The sequence below is a fragment of the Myxocyprinus asiaticus genome, chromosome 2 (assembly GCF_019703515.2).
Source record: "Myxocyprinus asiaticus isolate MX2 ecotype Aquarium Trade chromosome 2, UBuf_Myxa_2, whole genome shotgun sequence".
NCBI lineage: Eukaryota > Metazoa > Chordata > Actinopteri > Cypriniformes > Catostomidae > Myxocyprinus > Myxocyprinus asiaticus.
The window spans coordinates 43,137,568-43,150,280 of record NC_059345.1 but is presented as its reverse complement, the minus strand read 5'-3'; the positions used below and the strand labels follow the sequence as shown (position 1 = coordinate 43,150,280).

Genomic DNA, 12,713 nt, shown 5'->3' with positions numbered 1-12,713 from the left:
TCATGTTATCCAAAGAATTAATAAAAATTCGATTTAATAGAAGTATTGGTATTGGTATTGGTATCGATATCAGCGATATTGGCCTAAAAGTACTTGGTATTCAATCGAAAAGAAAATAAGTGGTATCGCCCATCCCTTGATTCCATGCTCATGAGAGTGCTGTGACTCTAGTCCCAATAGTAAAACGAAGCGTGATTGGTTGAAGATAGAATGTGCTATGATTGGTCCGAGTAATGTGGCCGTTATCTGATTGGCTTGAGTAGATGATGGGTGGAGTCCACCTATTTGTAGATTTGTGTGCACATCTTGACGCTAGATTTGTTTCAAAATCGACAAATGCGTGTAGCGATCCGCAAATGCACAGGAATCGATCCACAAAATAATGCTGGACAGAGTTGTGTTTGTGAGTTAAAAATATATATTTGTAAATGGTTTTTTGATTTGGAAATCTCATTTTATTTATTTGTGAATTCACTTTATTTTTGTGAAACTCCTAACATATATTTGTAAATCTCATTCTTTTTATTTGTGAATTCATTTCATTTTTGTGAAACTCCTTACATTTATTTGTGGATCTCATTCAATTTATTTGTGAACCAACTTACTATTTGTAAATCTCTTTCCATTTGTATGTTAATATGCAACAATTCTATCTCCATAGGGTCGTGTCCTAACCAGATGCTACAAGATGCCGCAACACATGATAAAATGTATCCTTTCCATGTTAAACAGAGTTTTTGTCCTAACCAGTCGTGACACTACGAGCGACAGGTCTTTCTATTTTTGGAATGGTTTCTATTTCTGCAATGTCACGCCAGCCAGTGCTGTCAACAAACGGGTCTAAAATGTTTCTTATTGCATTATATTAAGGTCAGCATCTCACTAGTCGGTTCAGAACAACTTGATTTTGGCCAAGGGTGTCACACAACTACCAAATGTCGTGCTTGAGGTCTCGCTTCAGCCTGAGCTCTAACACACACACACACACACACACATACTGGTTCAGAATGGCAGTGGGGAGACATACCGGTGTTCTGACCATCTGTGCTACCTGCTCAGGATGTGCTACCAGCAGTAAAACAGTGATTTGTAAAGTTAAAACATGGGTAGCACATGTCGGGAGGCACGACAGAACCTGTCGGTATGTACTAAAACAGCAATAAATGTGATAATAACCTATGTAGCACATCTTGTCCGGCAGATAATACCTATCAGGATGTGCTACCAGCATATCTATCAGATAGAGTGATATGGTGTGAGGCTGTACTAAGCCCTAACCCTACCCCAAACCCTAACTCCAACCCTAAAACTATGCGAATATTGGTAGCACATCCTGATAGATAGCATATATTTTCAGGACACCGGCTCATTCTTACTTTCTCTTCGCTTCCCTGTTACGTTGAGATCTGCAAAATAACAACAGGAGTACCGCATGAACATAAACAATCGTAACAGACTGAATAAGGATGCGATTCGATTCATAAAGTAACTTTGAAATGTGTGTGTGTGATTTATCCCCTCGGGGTTTGCGGTAGAAAGAATGTGCACATACGGAGCTTCAGTGAAAAAATGAGTTGCGTTCAATAATCAGACTGTTTCGTCTGTGATTGCTCTGTTTTCTACATTTTATTGTCATTATCCTCGTTTTAGTGTATTAATATCGCGGTGTCGCGTCGTGCCTGGTGTGGACAGACAGATTGAGTGTCGCTGGAATCTTATTGCGTCGCGACAAGGTGTAAGAGGAGCCGAGTTTAAACAAAAGGATAAATGCAGAACTAGTTACTGCAGCATAAAAGGAAGTAGGGGAAATGTAAGAAAGTGTCAGTAAAGAAAATCAATGCAGAGATCATTTAAGGCAAGCTTGTCAGAAACAGTCTAAAAATCTACACAATAGAAAAACTGTTCAAATGTGACCTAATAGATGTGACAAAGCACATATCTCTATGTCTTAATCATATGATGAAGGGAAGTCAGAGCCTAAGTATCAATGAAGTATAATTTGTGAAACATTTAATGCACAGTCCAGGATAATCCTGCCAAGTATTTCATTATTAGCAGGGATCAGTTTGCCAGGTGGTTGGGAATATTGTTTAGAGGATTTTAGTTCTGTAAAGGGTAATCAGATCCTTTTGCTGCACATTAACTTTACTCACCTTGCTAAAATGCTTATTATGTGTATTCTGATGCACTTTGTAAAGGTTATTACATAAAAAAGAGGCACCATTATGCCACATACAGAACTGGGCTTATGAAACACCATTCTAACTAAAGTATCTAGTGCTCTCTCTTCGCTAACACACACAAACATTAACCAATACAGTTGCAGACTTACATAACAGCCTTAATGTTATTATAAAAGGTAAATTTAAATTCCATTTATTTCACATGGTGCCATCCAGTTGTGTTTTATATGAGGGAACCAACCATTACTAGCCATATTATTCATATAAACAGTTATCTTTCCTCACATCACACATCAGCAAGTCAATTTCAAATATTAATTTGAACAACATTAAAATGTGATGGCAGCATATCTATTTCACCTACATCAGCACTTATTGTTCTTCAGCCATGTGTCTGTCGTGCAGTACAGCGCATGCTCCGTAAGTGCGGAATAGATAGAGGAAATATCGGTGCTCCTATATTTATCATTGCCGCTCATTCTGTCAAAGCGGCTTGACGCAAAATGCCCAAATTTATCGTGTGTACACAAAAAAAAAAATCGACCCATTCTCTTTATGGATGGCAGCAGCTCACGTGATCTGCGAGCCAGGGAAAGAGGGTCGTGTTTAGAAAGGAACCCTCGATTTGGGGAAGTCTCGCGAGAGTCGCATTTGCTCTTACTACGGTTAGGTTTAGGGTTAGATTTATTGGTAGGGATGATGTTAGCGCTAAGTTTTTTGGTAGGAGTAGGTGTAGAGTGTCTGTGGCTCTCCAAATAAACACAGTTTGTTAACGTCTTGTGCGGCTCTCGCGAGACTTTCGGCAGCCGGGGTGTTACCTTCCAGAACTCAACATCGCGCATGCGTACTGTGCGTAGTGTGATTGCTGGTGTGTGTGCGCTTGAGCTCCCGCGAACCCAATCAGCTGCACTTCTAGCCAGTGTGTGTTAGTTAGTGTAGCTGGACGGTTCATCGCCGAGGTCGAAGGATATTATTAAGGCTCCTCGTTATAATAAAAATGTCTACAAATAAAGTGAAGAAAGTAAAAATGGCTACCAAATCATGCCCCGAGTGTGACCAACAGGTGAGGTGTTGTTTAAGATGGATTGATAAATATGTGTGTCTATCTGAAGTTCTCAATCGCTGCGTTGTTTTGTTTAGTACGCTGTGTGTTTCAATGAGACAAAGTTATTTCATGAGTGTGAGTTAGAAACAACGTTGGGCTACGTGATCTGAAATATGCTGGGAAGCTTTTCACATATTTGTCGATTGAAGTGATATTATCAATATTATACATCGTATCAAATGATACGCCACTGAACTTAGTTTTGAGAGAGAACCGGTTTTTAACGGATTTAGTTTTGTTGTTGTTGCAATAAATACGTGTTGGGATTTCCAGCTTGCTGTATTGAAACAATGCAGTTCTTGATAGGTTTCATGCGGTTTGTGCTCGCCCTATTAAACATCACGGAGAGAGCTGATACCTGAGATTACACTGCTTAGAAATATGCATAATATTACATGAAGACCTCAAACACTTCTAATGATGAAGACATTATATGTTCGCGCCGATTTTGATAATACTATTGCCATTATAAATGACGAGGTATCGATGTGTATTTTGCCCTTGAACATACAGGATTCACGTCATTTTACAAGAATGCATTTTGAGTTGTAATGTTGTGTTGTGGCACACGTTCAGTGTTCCTGCTTCAATACTGCCTTTATGAAGGTAAACAACATGTACCCCCTCTGAATGCTAAACATCGAAGAGTTTTTCATTTCAGTGATTTAACATCTTTGTCAGTCATTTTGATATTAATGTCTGTGTATACTGAAGACACACACTGAGTTCTGTCTCTCTGTTTCTCTCAGATCCCTGTGGCTTGTAAATCCTGTCCTTGTGGTTATGTCTTCATCAGCCGAAAGCTGCTCAATGCTAAATTAAATGAGAGGTCAAATCCAGTGATGGGTAAATTGTGCATTTTTATATATTTTATGCCCATAAATTTCCCATACATGTACACCTATGCCACTTTGTTTAATTATGTATAGCAACTTGTTTATCAAGTTGCCTTTGTGAAACTCATTTATTTCATTTTTTTAATTAGTTGTAATATTTGCCTATTGTCTTCGCAAATGTACCCCATGTCCTTTGGTTTTAATCATGAATCATAGGTCACAAATGTTTTTATTTTATTTTTTTAACTGCCGGTTTGTGTTTGACTCGATGGGGCTAGTGAATGGGAATAAATCGCAGACAAGTTTCCTGTCGGTGAGATGCGTTGCGAATACTGAAATGAGTGTTGCAGTGGTTGGTGGCTGTTTGCTTGAATGAGTACTGCTAAGAGGAATGGGGGGGTTGGGCAAACTAGCCTAATTCCTGTCTAAAAAGCTTGTTCCTGCTGCCTCTCCACCCCCTCCCTGTATTACTACCGTCTTATTATCTAGAAACTAGTCACAATAAATCAGCTAACACTTTTTCAAAATGCATAAGATTAAAGTGAATGAAACAGTCATTAAGATTATCAAATGAACCAATATGGATTCTTCAGTTTTTAACTGGAGGTTTGGTGGAATTTTAACGGAGAAAGTTAACGGTGATGCCTCAAATAAAACCCTTGGAAAATTAAAAAAGCATGTTATATAAGGGATAAGAGGCCAGCTTGGGTTAGTGATTTTACTAGGTGGGTTTTTCTGGCCATTCTCTGTTGACCTCTCTCATCAACAAGGCATTTTCGTTCGCAGAACTCCCGCTCACTGGATGTTTTTTTGTTTTTGGCACCATTCTGAATAAATTCTAGAGACTGTTGTGCATGAAAATCCCAGGAGATCAGCAGTTACAGATATACTCAAACCAGCCCATCTGGCACCAACAATCACGACACGGTCCAAATCACTGAGATCACATTTTTTTCCCCATTCTGATGATTGATGTGATCATTAACTGAAGCTCCTGACCCGTATCTGCATGATTTATGCATGGAGTGCTGCTACATGATTGGCTGATTAGATAATCGCATGGATGTTTGTTGGTGCCAGACGGGCTGGTTTGAGTATTTCTGTAACTGCTGATCTCTTGGGATTTTCACACACAACAGTCTCTAGTATTTACTATGAATGGTGCCAAAAACAAAAAACATCCAGTGAGTGTCAGTTCTGTGGACGGAAATGCCTTGTTGATGAGAGAAGTCAAATGAGAATGGCCAGACTGGTTCGAGCTAATAAAGTCTACGGTAACTCAGATAACCGCTCTGTACAATTGTGGTGAGAAGAATATGCTATTCTGAGGTGCGGGTTGGCGCTGTTTTGGCGGCACGAGGGAGACCTACACAATATTAGGCAGGTGGATTTAATGTTGTGGCTGATCGGTGTATATTATATTATGTCTATTTATATTTTTACCTTGTTTTATATTCTGTCTCTCACTGTAATGTTCTGGGTGCACTTGTTTCTCCTATCACCAAAAACAATTCCTTGTGTACTTGAGAACACTTGACAGTAAAGCTCATTCTGATTATATATTTTTCTCGTAAACATAACGTCATGGCTTAAAATAAACTTTTTTTTTGCATTAATTTGTTTATCTGCTTTGCATCAAATAATCACAAGCTTAGAGAAAGTTTTAGGTCAGTTTAGAGCACTATTGATATTAAATAAATTGTCTGGTTCACCCAAAAATGAATATTTTCTCAACATTTTCTCACCCTCATGCCATCCCAGATGTTTATGACTTTCTTCTGCAGAACACAAAGATTTTTAGAAGAATATTTCAGCTCTGTAGGTTCATACAATGCAAGTGAATGGTGACCAAAACTTTAAAGCTACAAAAAGCACATAAAGGCAGCATGAAAGTAATCCATATGACTCCAATGGGTTAATCCATGTCTTCTGAAGTGATCTAATGGGTTTTGGGTGAGAACAGAAGGACCAAAATGTAACTTATTTTTCAGTATAAGTCTTGCCATTGCAGTCCTAGTGCTTGAAACATGCACAGAGAGCTAGATGGTGCTAGGAAGTGTAATTATGCTTGAAATCATGATCGCTAAGGAGACTGCTGATGTCAAGATTTATCGTGAAAATTGAGTTACATTTTAGTCTGTTCTCATGCAAAACTGATTGGATTGTTTCAGAAGACATGGATTAAAGGATAGAGTCATATAGATCACTTTTATGCTGCCTTTATATGTTTTTTTGGGAGCTTCAAAGTTTTGGACCGCATTCACTTGCATTGTATGGACCAACAGAGATTAAATATTCTTCTAAAAAACTTTGTGTTCAGCTGAAGAAAGAAAGTCATACACATCTGGGATGACATGAGGGTGAGTAAATGATGAGACCGTTTTCATTTTTGGGTGAACTAATACACTCAGCTGAAAGTCCCAAGTATACTATTTGTGATTTGTATTGTTCAAAGCCCAGCTGGCTTGTGCCTTGCATTTTTCTGGCAGTGCAGACTCAGTGTGTGATTGTTACATTGCTTTGAGTTATGATTGGAATGCTCTGCAGAAATATTCTACATTAATGTTTCATAGTTGTATGAAGTATACATTGATATAATCCACTTCTTTCTGTACAAAAAATGTAGAGCTTTCACAAGGCCCTCGAAAGTCACATAAGGAATTTGTTAATGTGTGGGACATGTGAGATTTTATATGATGTTTAATGATGGGTGGAGTCATTTTTCTTTTGGTAAATGGCTGGATTTGTGTCTTCTAAAATGTCTCTTCCCTTGTAGCGTTCTGTTTCCATTTTAGTCTCTTGTCTCAAAACCAGGATTAACTCTTTTTTTCAGGGTTTACTTTTAACTGCTAAGAATAGTGAGCCTCAATTTGAAACAGGACAGACTGCCCTGCCTCTGCTGTATTTGGTAAATTTGACTGGCATTGTAATTCAAATGAAATGTCGAATGAAAGCTTAAATTATGCGTGTGTGGGTGCTTTTAGTTGTATGAAATGTATATATTTACAGCCAGATATTGTGCAGTAATATTTACACAGGATGTCATCGTTCTAATTGGTTGTAGAACTGAGCTCTTCTTGTTAGGGCAGGTTATTGACAGGGCCTGGATTCCTGAGTTAATATTAGTGCAGTCGTACAGCAGGGCTGTGAAGGGAAGGAACAGACAAATATCTTATCACAGCATTGAGAATTAAATGGCTTCTGAGGAAATGCTTGCATATATAAATATTTAGACAGAATAAGTTGTTGTTAAAGATGAACAGAATTCTGTTACACTGCTAAGATGATTGAAACTATTTAATAAAGATTTATAGATTATTTTTAACATTTTCTCTTACATTTATCGCAATTAGATCTTGACAAATTATCTTGCTTATTCAAAGCTCGGTCATTGCTCTTAAAAAGCTTTACATTTCTAAGATATTCTCATTTATTATTATTATTATTATTATTGTGGTGTAGTCTTCACTCAGATGAGCTCTCTTTGCACAAGGTTGTGAGAGCCTCTTTTCCAGGATGTATATTTGAAGGGGGAAGAGCCCTATAAATAAACTCCCTTTGAGAGATGCAGGCCTACTTCCTGTAGTAATTAGTCCTTAACTGTCTGATTGTAGCGATTTCATATGGCTGTGTTTTCTACCCATATTTGCATGATGATTGACAGTTTCTCTTTTGCCTTTTTGTCTGGCAATAATGGTTGGGGGGTGTAAAGTTAATGTGTGAAAACAAGTGTTGTTAAAACTAGGGTTTGTCTTATGTGCATGTGTTTAAGAAACTACTACCAACCCCAATAATGGACACACTGTCTATTATTTTATTACTCTGTAGAATTTAATTAATCTTTTGTATATATCTTATTACATTGTGTTTCAGACAAATTGGATCCCAAGAGAAGACGAACAGAAAGAATCAGAAAAGAGAAGATAAACTTAACATCTGCCAATGATATGGAAAATAGGAGGCAATCCCGTTCAAACAGTCAATCAGATCCAATTCGTAGAGGGCGTGGCAGACCAAAAACTGTTGGTCTGAAGAAGCAAGAGGAAGAAAAAGGTATCTGTGGGCATTATAATGTAATTATAAATTGAAAGCAGTTAATCACATTTATAAACAATTTAAACAAAATTGTCTCATTCAAGAGATGGGAAAAGTAGTCTCCTTTAAAAAAAGAAATTTTGGCATGTCCTTTTCTCAATTAGCCTCATTAAGTGATTCTGGGTGAATGTGCTTTAAATGGTTCTTGTGGATAATGCTTGAATACAGGGGGTTTTCCCCCCTTTGTAAACACTTTATGGGTTTTATCAGAGTGATATTTCTCCTTAAATTTTGCTAGCATTGCTGTCATTTTCTCTATTTTTTTTGTCATTATTTTCTCCATTTTGAGTCATCCAAAAGAGGACTGCTCTTTTTCATTTCCCATCTCAGTTTTAAAATGACTCATCTTTTGGGTCAAAACACTTTAGGAGTCATTTCAGGATTGAAAGAGGGACAAGGGCTTTTGTGTGTTTACATTAGTCTCAGTCGTTAATTTCTAAAAATTGCTCTGAAACATTGGGCTACTCATTGGAAAGCAACCTTGGTCTGATGTACAGTGAGGTCTGGGCCCGTATTCACAAAGATTTTTATCTGACTAGGATTACTCCAAAAAGTTCCTATCTAGGAGTTATATATTTTACACACACACAAAAACACACACACACATAATGCTTGTTATAGATGGATTGTTTTTTTGTTTTTTTTTTTGGTTGACGAAGACTTCTTCAATCTGAATTGGTGCAATGAAACAGAAGCGTGCATCCCGTCTACTATATCAGCTAAACTGGGTAGCCCTGCGATGGCTGTGAATGCCCCCTTTTTTTCTCTGCAGTGAGCGCGCATGCATAAGAAAACTATGAATTGGCGTGTGATATGCAGTCTGAAGAGGGCATATAAAGTTTGATAGATGATTCTGCTGACGGATGATGGAAATTCCCAATTCATGCGTGCTACACAGTTGCATTTTGCCTGTGGCCATGGAGTGCAGAGTTGCTCAAACCTTTATCTCCAGTTTAATTGGATTGTTTCAGTTTGGATCAGCAGGTTTTGGACAAACTTGGAGTGAAGTCTGTCAACTGTGTGCTGTTATTCAAGACAAACAGGGACATAACGAATACTAAGAAACTGTAAAAGGAAAAAAAAAAAAATATATATATATATATATATATATATATATATATATATATATATATATATATATATATATATATATACACTATATTGCCAAAAGTATTCGCTCACCCATCCAAATAATTGAATTCAGGTGTTCCAATCACTTCCATGGCCACAGGTGCATAAAATGAAGCACCTAGGCATGCAGACTGCTTCTACAAACATTTGTGAAAGAATGGGCCGCTCTCAGGAGCTCAGTGAATTCCAGCATGGTACTGTGATAGGATGCCACCTGTGCAACAAGTCCAGTCGTGAAATTTCCTCGCTACTAAATATTCCACAGTCAACTGTCAGTGGTATTATAACAAAGTGGAAGCGATTGGGAATGACAGCAACTCAACCACGAAGTGGTAGGCCACGTAAAATGACAGAGCGGGGTCAGCGGATGCTGAGGCGCATAGTGCGCAGAGGTCGCCAACTTTCTGCAGAGTCAATCGCTACAGACCTCCAAAGTTCATGTGGCCTTCAGATTAGCTCAAGAACAGTGCGTAGAGAGCTTCATGGAATGGGTTTCCATGGCCGAGCAGCTGCATCCAAGCCATACATCACCAAGTGCAATGCAAAGCGTCGGATGCAGTGGTGTAAAGCACGCCGCCACTGGACTCTAGAGCAGTGGAGACGCGTTCTCTGGAGTGACGAATCACGCTTCTCCATCTGGCAATCTGATGGACGAGTCTGGGTTTGGCGGTTGCCAGGAGAACGGTACTTGTCTGACTGCATTGTGCCAACTGTGAAGTTTGGTGAAGGGGAGATTATGGTGTGGGGTTGTTTTTCAGGAGCTGGGCTTGGCCCCTTAGTTCCAGTGAAAGGAACTCTGAATGCTTCAGCATACCAAGAGATTTTGGACAATTCCATGCTCCCAACTTTGTGGGAACAGTTTGGGGATGGCCCCTTCCTGTTCCAACATGACTGCGCACCAGTGCACAAAGCAAGGTCCATAAAGACATGGATGAGCAAGTTTGGTGTGGAAGAACTTGACTGGCCTGCACAGAGTCCTGACCTCAACCCGATAGAGCACCTTTGGGATGAATTAGAGCGAAGACTGCGAGCCAGGCCTTCTCGTCCAACATCAGTGTCTGACCTCACAAATGCGCTTCTGGAAAAATGGTCAAAAATTCCCATAAACACACTCCTAAACCTTGTGGAAAGCCTTCCCAGAAGAGTTGAAGCTGTTATAGCTGCAAAGGGTGGGCCGACGTCATATTAAACCCTATGGATTAAGAATGGGATGTCACTTAAGTTCATATGCGTCTAAAGGCAGATGAGCGAATACTTTTGGCAATATAGTGTGTATATATATCGGTTTTTTTTCAATGAAAGTTTTCACTCAAATTGTTAAGCTTAAAATATGATTTGTAATTATAAAATTGTGTTTAAATGATAAAAGTGCGAAACAGAAGCATTTTTACTAGTGGTCTCAGACTTTTGGACCCTACTGTATGTGACAAAGTATCCATCTCTTCCCAAAATATCATCAGCCAGCCCTCCTTTAGCCAGCCCATGTCCAAGCTCACGGCAGGACCGCGCGGCCAAGAGAAGGTGTATGACAATATTGGCTGTGTGTGGTGATGCTAATTGTGTCCTTGATTTCCATGTCACAAACAACCACTAATACAATGACAGGACCTACCTACCACCCCTCTCCTTAAACTGACCTTCATACCCACCATGCCTTTCTCTGATTACACTCTCACCCTAGAGAATTCTGTTTATTTGCATTTTAATTTAAGAAAATCCTTTCTATGGCATGTCACCCCTGATCCAACTGCATATGTCTTCACTCCCTGCCACACCTAGCTTTAAAACAAAGTGTTTTCATTTAAGCCCTCTGTTGAGAAATCCAGTATGTTGCAATTAAAGCTTTCTTTACTTCATTTTTAAATAGAAATTATGTTGTAAAATGAAGATTTTTTTTTTAATTCTGCACTTTTCTAGGTTAGTAATTAAACGCATAACATTTATCATGTTAACACCTTTGTACAAAAAAAATTATGATGTAAAATTAAGACATTTTTTAAATTCTGCACTTTTCTAGGTTACTAATTAAGCAAATTTATGACATTCAAAATCACGCTGAGAAAACATGGATTATCAGGTTTTGCACAAACTTGAGTTCATGCTGTCATTAAAACTAAAGGGGGAAATACCAAGTATTAATGCAAATGTTTTCATGTTATGCTAGTAATATAATTTGTAATAAAAATATGAAAAATGCAAAATGGAAGCATTATCACAAGTGCACTGAATGGCACTGCATCTCCCCAAGCAAAATGTAGGGGGAAAAATCTTCAGTATTCAGCCGTCATCGGGGTGGCATGCGGTTCATTGTGCACAGGTTCCAAATGCAAGGCTATTGCAAGGTATTGTGGATTAATGATTTACACACATGGTCCTTTCTTTACTCTCTGCTGAATAAATCATTGCTGTGTTGGAAACATCTATGCATTATCAGCTTTTTCACAGAGGAGTGACCTTTTTTATTTTTTTCTGTTCACTGCAAATCTGCTGTGCTTTCTCCTTATTTTTAAAGGATAACATGTTTATAACTAACAGGTCTAACATAGTTGTTTGTTTTGGGTTTTTTTGCAGAAAAACAGGAAAAGGAGATTGACATTTATGCCAACCTCTCAGATGAGAAAGCTTTTGTGTTCTCTGTGGCCTTGGCTGAGATTAACCGCAAAATTCTGGGCCAGAGACTCATCCTGTAGCAGGGGGTGGTGGAAACAATTGCAGCTGAAACTCAGGACTCTCACGACGTGGGTGTGCGGGTGTCCCATATGTCTGATGGAAAAGAGGGTGTAAAACTGTGACCCGGAAATGCTTATGACTGTGGCTTAAACCCTGCCTTTGTGGCCGAAGCCCAGTGGTGCTACCTTGGATAGGTGGGAATTCAGACACATGCTCTGAAGATCTGTATGAGGGGAAAAATGACTGTTGCTCTACAAGAGTGAAAAACTAGTAAATGTTAGTGGTGTAGGATTCTATTTATATTTTAATCAAAATTTTATGAAATGTATGAAGTGTTCCTCCAAAGTCATTTCCTAAAAATTCAAGCTGTTTCTTTGGGAACAGTGAGTTCATTATGCACATCAAAAGAGCAATATATGTGCAGGTATGTGCATTATATGGTGCCATTGATTAAAACGTGTAAGCTGATATATAACACTGTTTATTTAGGTGCCAGTGAGCCATATGAAATTTATAAGTAATCTAGTAGGTTTTAAACCCAGGGGAATGCTTAATAAATGGTTATTTATTATGTCTCTACCACGCAAATTTAAGTGCATATTTTATTTTTCTCTTTTGTTATTGTTTCACAAATGGTAACAACATGTATAACATTCACCCTGTATGTAAATGTATTAAAATCAAGTGAAAATG

The 12,713-nt window shown here is 38.4% G+C and overlaps 1 protein-coding gene across 1 annotated transcript; it reads left to right on the top strand.

The window, feature by feature from the left end:
• The first annotated feature begins 3,045 nt into the window (after positions 1-3,045).
• Positions 3,046-12,713, top strand: LOC127451944 (UPF0547 protein C16orf87 homolog). The gene is made up of 4 exons (XM_051717034.1): positions 3,046-3,246; positions 4,038-4,134; positions 7,998-8,177; positions 11,922-12,713. The coding sequence occupies exons 1-4, from the start codon at positions 3,181-3,183 to the stop codon at positions 12,038-12,040; spliced, it is 462 nt and encodes a 153-aa protein (XP_051572994.1). The 5' UTR covers positions 3,046-3,180; the 3' UTR covers positions 12,041-12,713.

Coding starts and splice junctions, on each gene's coding strand:
- LOC127451944 (XM_051717034.1), top strand. CDS start 3,181: ATGTCTACAAATAAAGTGAAGAAAGTAAAAATGGCTACCAAATCATGC. Junction 3,247..4,037: donor GCCCCGAGTGTGACCAACAG/GTGAGGTGTTGT, acceptor TGTTTCTCTCAG/ATCCCTGTGGCTTGTAAATC. Junction 4,135..7,997: donor GAGGTCAAATCCAGTGATGG/GTAAATTGTGCA, acceptor ATTGTGTTTCAG/ACAAATTGGATCCCAAGAGA.